This window comes from Phalacrocorax aristotelis, chromosome 4, assembly GCF_949628215.1.
Source record: "Phalacrocorax aristotelis chromosome 4, bGulAri2.1, whole genome shotgun sequence".
NCBI classification, from domain to species: domain Eukaryota; kingdom Metazoa; phylum Chordata; class Aves; order Suliformes; family Phalacrocoracidae; genus Phalacrocorax; species Phalacrocorax aristotelis.
Window position 1 is genome coordinate 81283110 of NC_134279.1, and position 15059 is coordinate 81298168.

The 15059-nt window shown below is 63.0% G+C and overlaps 3 protein-coding genes across 3 annotated transcripts; 1 reads left to right on the plus strand and 2 right to left on the minus strand.

The window, feature by feature from the left end:
* The first annotated feature begins 1505 nt into the window (after positions 1-1505).
* On the plus strand, positions 1506-3505 carry MRPS26 (mitochondrial ribosomal protein S26). The gene is made up of 4 exons (XM_075092188.1): positions 1506-1795; positions 2400-2537; positions 2822-2945; positions 3277-3505. The coding sequence occupies exons 1-4, from the start codon at positions 1530-1532 to the stop codon at positions 3406-3408; spliced, it is 660 nt and encodes a 219-aa protein (XP_074948289.1). The 5' UTR covers positions 1506-1529; the 3' UTR covers positions 3409-3505.
* Positions 3506-4999: 1494 nt separating this feature from the next.
* Positions 5000-7090, minus strand: LOC142056988 (neurophysin 1-like). Its single transcript, XM_075092488.1, has 3 exons — positions 6950-7090; positions 5540-5744; positions 5000-5049 (listed from the first exon to the last, which is right to left on the minus strand). Exons 1-3 carry the CDS (start codon positions 7073-7075, stop codon positions 5000-5002), a joined length of 381 nt encoding a protein of 126 aa, XP_074948589.1. The 5' UTR covers positions 7076-7090.
* A 2420-nt stretch (positions 7091-9510) lies between these two features.
* Positions 9511-11686, minus strand: LOC142056978 (vasotocin-neurophysin VT). The gene is made up of 3 exons (XM_075092477.1): positions 11157-11686; positions 10456-10657; positions 9511-9804 (listed from the first exon to the last, which is right to left on the minus strand). Exons 1-3 carry the CDS (start codon positions 11274-11276, stop codon positions 9632-9634), a joined length of 495 nt encoding a protein of 164 aa, XP_074948578.1. The 5' UTR covers positions 11277-11686; the 3' UTR covers positions 9511-9631.
* Between the last annotated feature and the right edge of the window lie 3373 nt (positions 11687-15059).

Below are 15059 nucleotides of genomic sequence, written 5' to 3' on the forward strand. Positions count from 1 at the left end.
CTCCCGTGAGTGCTGCTGTCTCCTGTGGGGTGCCATGTCCTATGGGCAGCTGTGCCCCGTGAGGGCAGCCGTGTCCCGGGTGGGGTGGGGTGGGGTGCCATGTCCCATGGGCGGTGCTGTGTCCCGTGGGTGCTTTGTCCTGTGGGCAACGACATCTCCCGTCAGGGGGTGCTGCTGTATCCCATGGGGTGCCGTGTCCCAGGGGGTCCGTGTCTGGGGGAGATGCCGTGTCCCGTGGGTGCTGTGTCCGGGGGGTCTGTGTCTGGGGAAGGTGTCGTCTCCCGTGGGTACCGCTGTCTTCCACGGGTGCCATGTCCCACAGGGCTCTGTGTCCTGCAGGGATGTCGTGTCCCGTGGGCGCCGTGTCCCGTGGGGCGGTGCCGCTGTCTCCCGTGATTGCCATGTCCCACAGGGCTCTGTGTCCTGCAGGGATGTCGTGTCCCGTGGGCGCCGTGTCCCGTGGGGCGGTGCCGTTGTCTCCCGTGATTGCCATGTCCCACAGGGCTCTGTGTCCTGCAGGGATGTCGTGTCCCGTGGGCGCCGTGTCCCGTGGGGCGGTGCCGCTGTCTCCCGTGATTGCCATGTCCCACAGGGCTCTGTGTCCTGCAGGGATGTCGTGTCCCGTGGGCGCCGTGTCCCGTGGGGCGGTGCCGCTGTCTCCCGTGGTTGCCATGTCCCGCAGGGATGTCGTGTCCCGTGGGCGCCGTGTCCCGTGGGCGCCGTGTCCCGTGGGGCGGTGCCGCTGTCTCCCGTGATTGCCATGTCCCACAGGGCTCTGTGTCCTGCAGGGATGTCGTGTCCCGTGGGCGCCGTGTCCCGTGGGGCGGTGCCGCTGTCTCCCGTGATTGCCATGTCCCACAGGGCTCTGTGTCCTGCAGGGATGTCGTGTCCCGTGGGCGCCGTGTCCCGTGGGGCGGTGCCGCTGTCTCCCGTGGTTGCCATGTCCCGCAGGGATGTTGTGTCCCGTGGGCGCCGTGTCCCGTGGGCGCCGTGTCCCGTGGGGCGGTGCCGCTGTCTCCCGTGATTGCCATGTCCCACAGGGCTCTGTGTCCTGCAGGGATGTCGTGTCCCGTGGGCGCCGTGTCCCGTGGGGCGGTGCCGCTGTCTCCCGTGATTGCCATGTCCCACAGGGCTCTGTGTCCTGCAGGGATGTCGTGTCCCGTGGGCGCCGTGTCCCGTGGGGCGGTGCCGCTGTCTCCCGTGATTGCCATGTCCCACAGGGCTCTGTGTCCTGCAGGGATGTCGTGTCCCGTGGGCGCCGTGTCCCGTGGGGCGGTGCCGCTGTCTCCCGTGATTGCCATGTCCCACAGGGCTCTGTGTCCTGCAGGGATGTCGTGTCCCGTGGGGCCCGTGTCCCGGGGGAGGTGCCGTGCCCCGCGTGGGGAGGGAGGGGGTGCCTCCGCCTCCCGTGGGTCCCGGCCCTGCCCCTCCCTCCCCGCGGCCCTGCCCCTCCCTCCCCGCGGCCCCGCCCCTCCCTCCCCCGCGGCCCCGCCCCGTGACGCCACGTCCGGCCCCGCCCCGCCCCCGCCATGCTGCCGGCGCTGAGGCGCTGCCGCCCGGGGCCGGCCCTGGGGGTCGCGCTGGGCCCGGGCCCCGCACCGAGCCCCGGCCTCCTCCGGGCCGCGCCCGCCTGGGGGCCGCGGCTGGTCCCGGCGCGGGGCCGCAAGACCCGGCACGACCCTCCCGCCAAGTCCAAGGCGGAGCGGCTGAAGCTGCCGCCTCCCGTCGACCCCGAGGAGCTGCTGGTGGTCACCGAGCGGTACCGGCTGCACCGGCTCGTCCTCAAAGCCCTCCGGTACTGGGGCGGGCGTGGGGCTGCGTGTGGGGCTGCTTATGGGGCAGGGGGCCGGGTGTAGTGCTTCAGGGCTGCTGTGGGGCAGGGGAGGGTTTTAAGGGCTGGTTATAGGGCTGTGGGGCTGCTGTGGGTCAGGGGAGGGTTGAAGGACTGGCTGTTGCTCTGGATAGGGGGCCGCTGTGGGACGGGGCTGGTTATGGGGTAGGGGGCTGGGTGTAGGGCTGTGAGGCTGCTGTGGGGCAGGGGAATGTTGGAGGGCTGGCTGTGGCTCGGGGCAGGGGGCTGGTTATGGGGCTGTGGAGTTGCTGTAAGGCAGGGGAGGGTTGGGCTTGCAGCTCTTTGGTGCTGCTGTGGTGCAGGGGTGGGTTGGGAGGCTGCTTGTGGGGCTGGATGTGGCTCTGTGGGGCCGCTGGGAGGGAGAGGGCTGGCTGTGGGGCAGGAGGCCGGTTGGGGGGCTGCGGAGAGGGCTGGGGCGTCTGAGGCCGCTTTGGAGCAGGGGCAGCTAGACCCCAGGTTAGTGTGGGGCTGGGACAGCTGTGGGGCAGCCCTGGGAGAGAGACCCCCCCCCGGGCAGGAGCTCAGCGGCCTCCCCTCGGCTGCGCAGGGCCGAGTTCCGGGCCGAGGTGCTGCAGAAGAAGCGGGAGGCACTGCTGGCCAGGGAGGACGCGGCGGAGCTGTCGGAGGAGCACCGGCGCCTGATGGCCTGGAACGAGGCAGAGAACGCTCGGCAGCGGGCACGCAGGTCAGCCCGGCCCCCGACGCTTCGACCTTCCCTTGTGCAGAGCTAAATTTAGCATCTGGATCCGTTAGAGTCAGGCTTAACTTTTACTGGGACGCTTGGTCTAAATTTTGACTGTTTTTTAAACGAATCTGTTGCGTTTCCGGCACCTCTCGCTGCTGAGGTGTTCGTTACCAACCCCCGGACAACCCGCGCTCGGTCCCAAGCCTGTGCCGCGCCTCTCGGTGCGGCTCTGTTCGAAAGCTTTCATGTTTGTCTTTCTTTTTTGCTTCCTTTCCGCGCGGCAGAGAGGAAAGAATTAGGAAAGAAGAGGAAGACCGGAAGAGGCAGAAGCTGCAGGCTGCGGAGAACAGGGCCAGGATAGTGGAGGCTTTCCTGAAGGAGAAGGAGAAGGAGGTTCTCCAGCTGCAGGTGAGAGCGGCCGGTGCTCTGTGAGGGACCCGATGGCAGCCCGTGGGAGCCGCAGGCTTATTTTCCAGCAATTTTCACGCTGGGAGCTGGGAATGCAAGCTTTGGCACCTTCCGGGAGCATTGACAGCCTGTGGAGGTTGAGCTCTGAAAGCAGAGGGTGGGAATAATCCTGAGGGAGAGAGTAAAGGTTTCCTCCTGCCGAGATCCCAGCAGTGCTGGTGGCATCTTGAGGGCCCTCTGAGACCCGCGAGCTCCACTGGCAGCTCCCGCGCTGCCCGGAGCGACTCTTCCACTGACGGGTGTTCAGAGCCGCTTCTTGTCCTTCCTTCAGGAAGAAGCCAAAACGTTCATCACCCCTGAGAACCTGGAGGCGCGGATTGAGGAGTGCCTGGACAACCCTCGCAGCTACAACTTCGCCATCAACAAGGACGGGCAGATCATCAGGCAGACGGGGCTGTCCTAGCGGCCCAGGCTTGGGGGTTTCCCTCTGGGGGCTCCGCTTATGAGCTGGTTCCTCCCTCTTCATGTATAAATCAACCACAGAATTGTTGGAGAAAGCCCGTGGGTCTGGCCGTGGTTCTTCCGAAGGGTTAACGCCTGTGGGAGGGAGGGTGAGGGGGAAACTTGGGATTGTGACGTGCTTTTGGAAGGAAACGAGGCCTGAACGGCCCCGTGGAAAACACTGAGCTGCCACCCTTGGTTGTGGGCAGACAGAATTAATCGTGTCTCTATTTTCTGCTGTGATGGAAGGATCCGTCCTTCCTCCTTGTGTTTTAAACCCGCCTTCGTGCATCCCTTGGTGCAGCTAAATGGGAAGATGGTGCAGAGGGCATCGAAGTGATGCTGGCGTTTTCCTGTCTCCTTTTCCGCCCCCCTTCAGCCTTATGTCCTGAGTTGGAAGGGACCCACAAGGCCCACCGAGCCCAGCTCCCGTCCCTGCACAGGACACCCCAAATTCACACCGTGTCTCTGAGGGCCTTGTCCAAGTGCTTCTGGAACATCGCCAGGCTGGTGCCGTGATGCCTCCCTGGGGAGCCTGTGCCAGGGCTCCACCGCCCTCGGGGGGAAGGACCTTCTCCTAATGCCCAGCCTAACCCTCCCCTGGCACAGCTCCCTGCCCTTCCCTCGGGGCCTGGCGTTGGGCACCAGAGAGCAGAGACCAGCCCTGCCCCTCCTCCTGCCCTTGGGAGGGAGCTGCAGAGCGCCATGAGGGCTGCCCTCGGCCTCCTCTGCTCCAGGCTGAGCAACCCAAGGGACTTCAGCTGCTCCCTGTACGATTTCCCCTCTAAACCCTTCCCCAGCCCCGTGGCCTCCTCTGGACACTCTCCAGTAGCTTTATACCCTTGATGTCCTGCGGCGCCCAACGCTGCCCACAGCACTTGGGGTGAGGCCGCCGCAGAGCGGGACAATCCCCCCCCTCACCCGGCTGCGATGCAGGGCTCGGTGCCCCCCAGGGCACGGCTGGCCCCCTGGGCTGCCAGGGCACACTGGGGGCTCGTGTTCAGCCTGCCGTCGGCCAGAGCCCCCAGGTCCCTGCAGAGCTGCTCCCCAGCCCCTCGTTCCCCAGGCTGGCTGTACGTCTGCCGCCCGGGGTCAGGCTGTAGGTAATGCTGTAGTTACTCCGGGCGTGCTTTGGCAGTTTGGGCTTGTCGTGGCCCTGTGGGTGGAGCCGCGCTCTCAGCTTCCCCCCAGACCAGCTCGTTTTGGGCTGCCCTATGCCAGCTGGGGCTTTGCTGGGGTTCAGCCCAGCTCTGGGCTCAGGTCCCCCCGCCCTCCCTCGCTCGCATAAAACACAAACCATAAGAATTGACCTTAAATCCTTGATTTTTTTTATCCGTCTTCCTAAAAACAGCTTTTTCTTCCCACCTGAGCCAGCCCCTAAACCAGCCAAGCACACAAAAAAATCGCAGACGTTTTACTTTTCCTGTACAAGTTTTATTTTTAAGATTGTTGCTTAAATCTGAGCCAGACCTTGGCGCTTCTGTTCCAGGCTGGATGCGGGGCTGCTGTGGCGTGGTCCATGAGGGGTCCCGCCGGTCCTTCCCTAGGGCGGCCTAGGCAAACGGCATCTCCTGGTCGCAGGATGAGTCGGCCACGCAGCCATCTGCGCGGGGAGAGAAAGGGGAGAGCGCGGCGGGCGTGAGGCGGTGTGAACCAGCCCTCGACGCCCCCCCGGCCCTGGGGCTCAATACCATGGAGCTGAGCCGGCGCTGGCACTGCGCCCTCCGGCTCCCCCAGAATTGCACTAGGGTCTTGGGTAGGGTCTGCCTTGGGGGGCAGGCCGGTATTTGGGGGCTTTTTAGAATGCTGTGATGAAAGGCTGAGGGGGCACAAGGTGCTGCAGGAGCCCTGCTACTCTCTCAACCCCCTAAATTTGGTTGCTCTCCGCTTTCCCCCTTCCCGGAAACCTGCGGGGCTGTGATTGCCTTCCCTGGGGTCGGGATGACAACTGCCCGGGGCAGGATGGCCCTGGCTGTCGGGCAGACGGACGGACAGATGGGACAACGATCATCCCTTGGGCGCCATCCCCTCTCCCACTGTCACGGCGGGTGACTGGGGCCCTGGGGCGGACACGGGCCCGGCGCTGCCCTCACCGCTGCTGCAGCAGAGGCCGGGGGCCGCGCAGCTCCCTCCGCTCCCGCCGCAGGGCTTGCGGCCCGACTCGCAGGGTGTTGGCAGGAAGGTTTCCTCCCGGCACCGCAAGGTTTCCGAGGTACCGATGTAACAGCCCAGCTCTTCTCCGCAGCAGATGTTGGGGCCGAAGCAGCGGCCCTTGTTCCTGGGGCCGCAGGGCATGCACTGCTCGGGGAATCACAGTCATAGAACCACAGAGTCATTGAGACCTCTAGGATGATCAAGTCCAACCGCCAACCCAACACCCCCAGGCCTCCTAAACCATGTCCCCAAGTGCCACGTCTGCACAGTGTTTGAACCCCCCCAGGGATGGAGACTCCCCCACCTCCCTGGGCAGCCTGTGCCAGGGCCTGACCGCTCTGGCAGGGAAGGCATTTTCCCTCATCTCCAACCTAAACCTCCCCTGACGCAGCCTGAGGCCGTTCCCTCTCGCCCTGTCCCTGGTGACTTGGGAGCAGAGACCGACCCCCCCCTCACTCCAGCCCCTCTCAGGCAGCTGCAGAGAGCGAGAAGGGCTCCCCTCAGCCCCCTCTCCTCCAGGCTAAACCCCCCCAGCCCCCTCAGCTGCCCCCCAGCACACTTGTGCTCCAGACCCTGCCCCAGCCCCGCTGCCCTTCTCTGGACACGCTCCAGCCCCTCCAGGCCCTTCTTGTCCCGAGGGGCCCAAACCTGAGCCCAGCATTCGAGGTGGGGCCTCCCCAGGGCCGAGCACAGGGGCCCCATCCCTGCCCGGCTCCTGCTGGCCACACCAGGGCTGACACAAGCCCGGGGGCTGGTGGCCTCCTTGGCCACCTGGGCACTGCTGGCTCATGCCCAGCCGGCTGTCAGCCAGCACCCCCAGGGCCTTCTCCGCCGGGCACTTCCCAGCCCCTCTGCCCCAGGCCTGGGGCGCTGCCTGGGGTTGGTGTGACCCAAGGGCAGGACCCGGCACTTGGCCTTGTTAAACCTCACACAACTGGCCTCGGCCCATGGATCCAGCCTGTCCAGGTCCCTCTGCAGAGCCTTCCTGCCCTCCAGCAGATCAATGCTCCTGCCCAACTTGGTGTCATCTGCAAACATACTGAGGGCGCACTTGATCCCCTTGTCCAGGTCACAGCTAAAGATACTAAACAAGACCGACCCCAACATTGAGCCCTGGGGAGCCCCGCTTGTGACCAGCCGCCAACTGGATTTAGCCCCGGTCACCACAACTCTCTGGGGAAGAAGCAGGGGGAGCGTTACCCAGGGAAGTGCGCCGGCATTGAACCTTTCCCCTGCTCCTTTCCTCCGTCCTGCCGGCACCTTCCCTGCAGGAGCCCTGGGAAGGCTCGGGGAGGACTGGGAGAAGGAAAGGAGCGGGTTTGGCAATCTCCCAACCTGCCGGGACGTACCTTCCTGATGTCCATGTCCATGTCCAGGATGGCGCGTTTGCCCCCGATGGGGCAGTTCTGGATGTAGCACGCGGAGGAGAGCGCCAGGAGCCCCAGGAGGCAGACGGCGAGCACCTTGCAGGGCATGGCCGCGGTGTCGGGAAGTTTTCGGCTTCTCATCCCGGCGAGCGGGCACGTATATATAGCGCCGGCTCCTTGCTTACGCATGCTGGCACCGGCGTCACCCATTTTCCTTAAAAACCACAAGGCATTGCTTTCCACACCGAAGGGCTCTGCTAATAGCCGGAGGTCAAGGACGTGAGGTCAAGGCCAAGGTGTTGGTTTTCTCCTTGCTGATGACTGCAACTGTGGTGGCAACAGCAGCGGGGGGGATGTGTGGAGGCTGCGGATGCTGCCCGGGGATCAAGTCCCTTCTCTACCGACCCCGGGGGGCTGCTGAGCTGTGCCTCATCACTCCGGGTCCCACTGGGAGCCCTCTGGCGTGGGGCGGGTGGGGAGGAGGGCAGGTGTCTCCATGTCCTGGTGGGGTGCATCCACCCAGGAGGAGGGCGAGGGCAGCGGGTGGGGGTGTGTGTTGTACTTTCCTCAGCTTCAAATCTCTCCTTCTGGGGAGAAACCAAACCTGGGTCCTCCTCCAGGATGGGAAAGTGGGGTGAGGAACGTGGGGTCTGTCCTTTCCACCCAGCTCTGCCTGGCAGTTTTGGGAAGGCAAACGCTGGGCTCGTCTCGCGCCGGGACAGCGGTGACACCAAGGCCAGCCTTTAGCTTTCATCTAACAGCACCGAGGCAACCTGGGACCAGCAAACCTCATTGATGAAAGCCTGAAAACACAAATTCTCCCTCGTTTCTGCCCTGGAGCAGCACCTGGGGCTTGAACGTGACGCCCTGGACCACGTCACCGGCAGCAAAGGAGCCCCTGAAGAAACAGCCCAAAGACTGGTGGGATCACGTAGTGTCCGCTCGCCTTCGTTACCACAATTAAGAGCTTCGCAGCTTGAATAAATTCTTTCTGCTGTGGAGAAATCTTGTGTCTAGCGAGACCGTCATCCCGGTCCCTCCCCGGCGCCTGCTTAATTGGGAATTAGGCAGCCCGGAGCCTGAGCGCTGTGACCTCTTCTCGTCCCCTCCAGCCACGCTTCAAAATCTGCCACTTAGCGAGGCCGCGGCGAGGTCCTTGTCCTGGCAGGGGTCAGGCAGCCGTGACTCCGCGTCCCCAGGGACGAGCCGCGCGCTGGGATCCATGTTAATGGGTTGGAAACAGGGCTTAGCACCTGCCGAGCGATGTCCCAGCAGCTCGGCCCCGGCTGCTGTCCCACCATGGGGCTGGGGAGGGGAAAATCCACCATCCAGGAGCCCCTACGGCCATCCTGGGTGTGCCCGGACCCCCGTGGGCAGGGCTGGGATGTGTCTTGGGGAGAAAAGTGTGAAAAATAACCTCAATTATCATCTCCTGGTGCTTTTTGGGGACCTTGACACCCCGATGCTGAGGCTCCCGTCAGCCTGGAGCACTGCCCCGGCCCAGCCAGGCATCCCCATTGCCACGGGAGAGGTTGGGGTTCACATCCTGCACCCCGGGCCAGGCTGAGTGCCAAGGCTGGACTTAACAGGCTCATTTCTTCATTCCAGGGGTGTCCAGCTCAGGGTCACCCACCCATAACAGCACTGCTGCTTTCCCAATAGTTTTGGGGTGATTTTGGGGTCTGTCCCCACCCCCCACCTCCCCAGGGCTGGGAGAAGGTGCTTGTTGCGGGGCCCAGGGTTAACCCTGCTCCCCCTTGGGGGTGCAGGGAGCTGATGTGGGCAGGATGGGGCCCGCCAGCGCGGACAAGCTCCACCTCCCTGGAGGTGCCACCTCCCTCAGGGACATTATAAAGTACGAGCTGTCCCCGGTGCCCTGGCCAGATCCCAGCCCAGAGCGAGCTTGGAGCAGGGACCCCGCAGGGTAAGAGAGGTTGGTTGGGGGTAGGGGACAGGGTTGGGGTAACGTACCCCAAATCTGGGGGCTGATCCTGCCTGTCGGTGTCTGGTGGGGACCAGTTCGGTGAGCGATGGTGGGGGAAGAGAGAGGCGTATGACGCTGGGAACCCAAATCTTTCCACTCTTGGGGTTTTATCTCTGTGGTTTTCCTTAATTTTTTTATCATTTTTAGTTGATGTAGCTTGATTCCGCCTGCTGGGCTGGTCCCTGAAGGCAATAGGGAACCGAATCTGCCCCAAAGAAGGGTCTTGGCCACGAGATGACATGACGGTGGCACCTCCCGGGGCGCGATGCCCCAGTCTCCAGGGGCTGGGGGTGCTGGGAGGCTCAGTGCCTATGAGTGCTGCTGGGGCTTCTGGGGTGGGACTCGATGGCCGGATCCCCAGGGCCAGCTCTGCCTGATCTTCTTTCCCTTTAGTCCTGCAAGGACAGGGCTAAACCCTGTCCCCAGCCCAGCAAAACCACTGTGGACGGGAGCCCAACCACATGGGGCTGGAAGGGGATTTGGGGAGAGGGAGACGGAGACACAACAACCCCCCCCCCATATCCCCAAGCCCCAGATGGGTCCCCCAGAGCCCCCCTTGCTGCACCCCCAGCGCCCCGGACAAAGCCACCACAGTGCACGAGGACTTTTATTGGGTCTCATATTTACAAGGCTGGGGTGGGGGGATCGGTGCCGGTGCGGGAGACGCCCGGCGCCCCGGCTCAGAGGAGGGGGTGCTTGCCCTGCTGCTGCTGCTGCTGCCGGTTCGCCAAGTGCATCAGCTTGAGGAGCAAATCTCCAGCCGAGCCATCCAGCACCGTCAGGTTTTTCTCCGCCACCTCCTGAGCCCCGTCGCTGCCCTCGTCCAGGCAGCCGGCGTCCATCGCGCAGGTTTCTGCAACGGAAAGCGAAAAAAAACACACCACCGTGACGGGATGGGTTTTTTAGGGCCATGAGTGGCTTATTTTCAGGTGGGGAAGAGGTTGGCAGCGGCCGGGGGTGCCCGCAGAGCTCACGCTGCACCGGCATCCCTCCCGTTAACCGGGGAGCGGGGCCGGCTGGGCTTTTTCTGGCACATCGGGGAGGTTGTGTGCGCCTGGCCGGGAAATACCTCCTGCGGCGGCTCGGGAGGGGGCTCCGAGCCCAATCCTTGTCATGGAATCGTGGCATGGTTTGGGTTGGAAGGGACCTTTAGAGCCCACCCAGCCCAACCCCCTGCAGTGAGCAGGGACACCCCCAACCAGATCAGGTCGCTCAGAGCCCCGTCCAGCCTGGTCTTGGGTGTTCCCAGGGATGGGGCATCAACCACCTCTTGGGGCAGCCTGGGCCAGGGTTTCACCACTCTCATAGCAAAACATTTCTTCCTTAGATCCAGCCTAAATCTGCCTGTCCCCATATTATCCCAAAATGGAGACAACACCGCTGCAGCTCCGTGCCTCAGTTTCCCCTTTGGCAGGACCAACCCATGCCGTTGCCATCCCCCCATGGTCCCAAGACACCCCAAACTCTCCTCCGCAGTCTCCCACCCTGGCAACCCCCATCTTACCGGCGGTGCAGCAGATGCCAGGTGCGGCGCAGCGGCCGCCGGAGCCGCAGGGCTGCCCACCGGCCTGGCAGGGTGAAGGCAGGTAGTCTTCCTCGGCGCAGCGCTGTGTCTCGGCTGTGCCCAGGTAACAGCCCAGCTCTGCGCCGCAGCAGATGCCGGGGCCGAAGCAGTTGCCTCTGTTCCCGGGGCCGCAGGGCATGCACTGGGGTGGTGGGGGCGGGGTGTCAGATGGAGCCCCTTGAGTCCCTCATACCCCCAGAAAAAGTGGGGTACGCCCTGCTTTCACTCCCCTTGAAAACAGCCCCCCCACCCCGCTTCGCCAGCCCTGGCGGTGCCACGATGGCACGGGGTGACCTGGCTCATCCCCGCCACCAGCAGTTTTGGGGGCTGCCCACTGCTCCCCCTTGTGTCCTCCCCATCTCTGCTCTATGGGGGTGCTGTGTCCCCCCATGGGGTGCTCAGCTGTGGCTGAGCCCAGGCCTGTCCTTGAGGTGACAACAGCATTATGGGGGGTGGGAATGTCACTCATTCCTCCGCCACTGCCCCACCACATGCCCTTGGGCATGTCCCCCAACCTTCCCCAAAACAGGGTGCACCACGCTGCTTGGGGGGAGCGCAGCACAGCCAAGGGTGCCCGCAGGTGGCGGGGAGCCTCTGCACCCCACTAAGCCCCTCTGCCCCCCCAAACCCCCATCCCGTACCTGTCGGAGGGCTGTGTCGGCCAGGGCCCGCTTGCCGCCCCGCGGGCAGTTCTGGATGTAGCAGGCGGAGGACAAGGCGAGGAGGCAGAGGAAGGAGAGGGGCAGCGAAGGCTCTGCCATGACGGAGGGTGCTCACAGCCGTGCCACGCGTGCCAGGGGAAGCCGCTCGCTTTGCATCTGGCCCCGTGCTGCGCCTGCCGCTATTTATGCCGCTGTCGCCCCTTCCCAGGGGAGGAGGAGGAGGAGGAGGAGGAGGAAGAAAAGGGCTGGGTTGTTTTTTGTTAGTGTTTTTTTTTTTTTTCTTCTGTCATTTCTTTTTTTTTTGCTTTCCCCAAATCACACCCAAGTGAATCTGTAATCGAGGTGATTCAGCGCAGGAGCGCAGCGGCAGCGCTCAGGGCTGGTGAATCGGAGCCGCAGCCGCTCCGAGGGGCATGGGCCACCCCAGGGGTGCGGGAGGGGGCAGGCTGCGGGAGGGAAAGGTGCTCCTGCAGAGGGTGCTGGTTTGGAGAGGGGGTGGTGTGGATTGGGGGGGGGTGGTGGGATGCTGGCTGGGAAGGGATGTGGGTTTGGGGCGGGGTGCTTATTTGGGGAGGGTGGTGGGTTTGGAAGGATGCTGGTCCAGGAGGGATCCTGCTGTTTTGGGAGGGGTGCTGGTTTTGGGGGTGGGGCTGGTTTGGGGAGGGGGGTCTCATTCAGACTATGCGGGTTTGGGAGGGCTGGTTGTTTGGGAGGCTGCTGGTCCGGGGAGGGATGCCAGCTTGGGAGGGATGCTGGTTTCGAGGGTCCTGGTCTGGGAGGGGATGCTGGAGGGAAGCGACCCGGGGCGGTGAGGGGGTAGTCGGGGCTGGGGGAGAACTCTGAGCCGCACAAAGATGCATCTAAACGGAGGGTCTCAGCGGCAGCGCTGGGGTGCAGAGCAGGACCCCGCCACGGCCCGGCCCAAAGACACCTATTGTTGCCATCCCCACGTGCATCTTCCACCTCTTCTCCAAGAACCAAGGCAGCAGCGAAACCAATGGTGGTGGGGGGGTAAGAAGCATCTTTGGGGCTGGCATTGACCCACTTTTTGGCACTCAGAGGGTCCCACCTGCGCTGAGACCTGGCACACTCATGTCACCAATGGGCTGTCGGAAACATCAATATAGGGCAAATGGCAGCAATTTCTCCCGTCCCACCCTGGCTCGGTGTAAAATCCCTCCCTGCACCATCCAGCGATGAATAGTCTGGTCACCCCCAGATCCCCCCCGCCTTTTCCAGCAATGCCGAGGGGAATTGGGCCCCTCATGAGCATCAAAGCGCTGGTGATGGTGCACGGTGATAAAGAGGGGCTTGCCTGGGGGTGCTGGGAGGGAAGGAGGTGGGCAATGGGGGGGGAGCACCAGCTGTGCTCCAGCTGCAGGGGTGAATTTCTACCCTTCAGCCCACTCTGAACTCGTTTTTATCCAAAAAAAAGGGGGAATTGAGGCAGAAAACCATAAAATATGAGCCTGGGGATCACTTGGGGTGTCTGGAGTGTGGCGGATCCTGCCCTCGTTAGCACCCTTCGCTTTCTCACCCTTGTTAGTGTCCCTTTTCTGCTGGATCACTGACCGGGACGGGCACAGCCCCGGTGGGAGCCGGGGGGCGACGGCGATGCCCTGCGTGGGGAAGGGGCTGCTCCTCTGCTCCAGCAGCCCGGGGGAACCGTGGGCCCGCTGCAAGCCCCCCTGGCAAAATCAAAATGCTTTGAAACGCAAAGCCAGTGCCGTGCCGGGCTTCGGAGGAGGGGGGATGAACCTCTGCCGCCCCAGGGAAACTGAGGCACACAGGGGTAAGGGTGAGCATCTGCTTTGGGGCGGTGCTGAGGGGGTCCCAGACTGCTCCCAGCTCCTGCCCTGTGGTTTTGGAGGGATGCGTCAACCCGGGGGGTGGGGTGGGGTGGCAGTCCTGGTTTTTGGGGGGCTTTTGTGCTTTTTGATGGGTAAAATGAGGGTGACTCTCCCCGCCCAAAGAGTGGTCAAGCTAACTGCAGCCATTGACCCAGGTCTCCCCGGAACCCGGGGAGCAGCGAGTTCCCAAATCTGCCCCGTGCCCGTCACCGGAGACGCTGAATCACCCACGTGGGGCAGCCGTGGGCAGCTTTAATGACCAATATTAGCAGCATCGGCCACGTTTCCCCAGCCAAACCCATCCCTTCACAGCGGGAGCCTAAAGCCACTTGCGTTGCAGGACTGAGGAGGATGCGAAAGCCCTTGGCTGGGAAAACTTTTCTTTAAAAGAAACCCAAATGTCAGCTCTAAATTGGGTGTTACGCGCTCATGCTCCGTCTCTTCATTACTGTATCGTAAAATTACATTAGCCGGGAACGATCTGCATTCAAATGACTCTGTGTCTGGAATGATAACGTGGGAATATGAGATTAAAATGTAATTATGCTCTTTAAAGTCAAGGAAGTTTAATAAAATGTTTTTCCAAGTTGCAGAGGCTCCGCAGTCACAATGCAGAATCACTTACGGAAATCAAGGGGAGGACGAGGTGGGAAAGGGGAGGCGAGGGGGCAAGAAAAAGTGTAGAAAACATGAAAAGGGGGTTTTGGGGATGAAAATATTGGGGTCACCTGGGGTGAGTCATGGGGGGACAATGGAAGGATGACAGGTTTCATGGACAGGTGCTGCTGGAGCATCATTGCCCAGCAGCGATGCTCTCCAGTCCCTGGCTGCGGCCCCGGGCTGATGCTGGAGCCCCCAACCCGCATCCAGCACCTGCTGATGCTTCGGGGTTACTCAAATCCGTGCTCCAAGTCCCCCAACATCCGCCGCAGGGTCCCTTCGCCGCCTCCCCGGCACCGGATTTGCTCTGCCACGTCCCTGCTCTTCCCCAGGCTCTTCCCGGGGCCCCAGAGGAGCCCCCTTCGTTAGCGCTGATCTCCTAACGACATGCGAGGCGGGCGAGGCGGGCGCCGCGGCATTAATCGGTGGCGTTAGCCGCCTGCTATCTATAACCCAGCTCGCAGAGGAAAGCCCCAAAGGCCTGCCACGGGGTGGGGAGTGGGCAGCATCCTCAAACCGCCCCCCCCCCCCCCAGCCCTCCTGCTCAGCCAAAATACAGCCCCAGCTCTTCCCAGACACCCGCCAAGGGGCTGGGAGCTGCTGGAGAGGCTCAGCCACGGAGCTCTGCTGCTTGGGCCCTTCCCAATTGCTTTTCACCTCAGGGAATTACCTGGACAGTGGGAAACGGGGCACCCAGTAGCGACCTGCAACGCTCCTGCGCTGTTTCACACACAAAACACCCCTCCAGCTCCACCCGTAGCTTTAAAGCATCGTTGCTGCACAGAAATTATGCTTTTTTTCCCCCAAATCATTGCGTGATCTCACCTTTGCTCATGGTCAGGGCAAACCACAAGTACATCCCCCCCCCCTTCATTAACAGAGGGAGCTTCGTTAGCTTTGAAGCCTCCACCGTGGGTTTTGAGAGCCCCTCCGGAGGTGGGAGAGGCGACGGAGGTTGCGGTGCTCCACCGCAGAGCACGGAGGTCAGAGTGACCAAGTTTAATCAGAATAAATTAAGAGGACACCGGAAACTACATGGAAAATGGGATTTGCAGCAATTTGTGCATTTTTTTCTGCCTTTGCCGTGGCTGGAGGGAGATGCAGCAGAGGAGGAACGTCTTCAATCCATTGCTCATGTATGGGGGGTATAAAGCAGGCCAGGCTGGCAGGGGAGGGCTCCCTTTGCCTGGCGGGGTGAGCTAATGCTGCTCAAATGGGCCTGTCTTCGAGGCGCTCGGCAGAGCCAGCCTGGCACAAGCGCTTCACCCAGCCACCGGGAGCTCGCGGCCGACGGCGGGTAACGGCCGAGGCCGGTGGGGAGGGGGGATCCGGCACCTCCCGGCCGAGCACAGCACCTTCTGTTTTGCGTCTC

What these genes read in the sequence shown, in the direction of transcription:
- MRPS26 (XM_075092188.1), top strand. Translation starts at nt 1,530, where the DNA reads ATGCTGCCGGCGCTGAGGCGCTGCCGCCCGGGGCCGGCCCTGGGGGTC. An exon ending in GCTCGGCAGCGGGCACGCAG is followed by an intron (nt 2,538 to 2,821) that starts GTCAGCCCGGCC and finishes TCCGCGCGGCAG; the next exon opens with AGAGGAAAGAATTAGGAAAG. An exon ending in AGGAGGTTCTCCAGCTGCAG is followed by an intron (nt 2,946 to 3,276) that starts GTGAGAGCGGCC and finishes TCCTTCCTTCAG; the next exon opens with GAAGAAGCCAAAACGTTCAT.
- LOC142056988 (XM_075092488.1), bottom strand. Translation starts at nt 7,075, where the DNA reads ATGCCCTGCAAGGTGCTCGCCGTCTGCCTCCTGGGGCTCCTGGCGCTC. An exon ending in TGGACATGGACATCAGGAAG is followed by an intron (nt 5,745 to 6,949) that starts GTACGTCCCGGC and finishes TTCCCCGAGCAG; the next exon opens with TGCATGCCCTGCGGCCCCAG. An exon ending in CGGCCTCTGCTGCAGCAGCG is followed by an intron (nt 5,050 to 5,539) that starts GTGAGGGCAGCG and finishes CTCCCCGCGCAG; the next exon opens with ATGGCTGCGTGGCCGACTCA.
- LOC142056978 (XM_075092477.1), bottom strand. Translation starts at nt 11,276, where the DNA reads ATGGCAGAGCCTTCGCTGCCCCTCTCCTTCCTCTGCCTCCTCGCCTTG. An exon ending in CCGACACAGCCCTCCGACAG is followed by an intron (nt 10,658 to 11,156) that starts GTACGGGATGGG and finishes CCACCACCCCAG; the next exon opens with TGCATGCCCTGCGGCCCCGG. An exon ending in TGGCATCTGCTGCACCGCCG is followed by an intron (nt 9,805 to 10,455) that starts GTAAGATGGGGG and finishes TTTCCGTTGCAG; the next exon opens with AAACCTGCGCGATGGACGCC.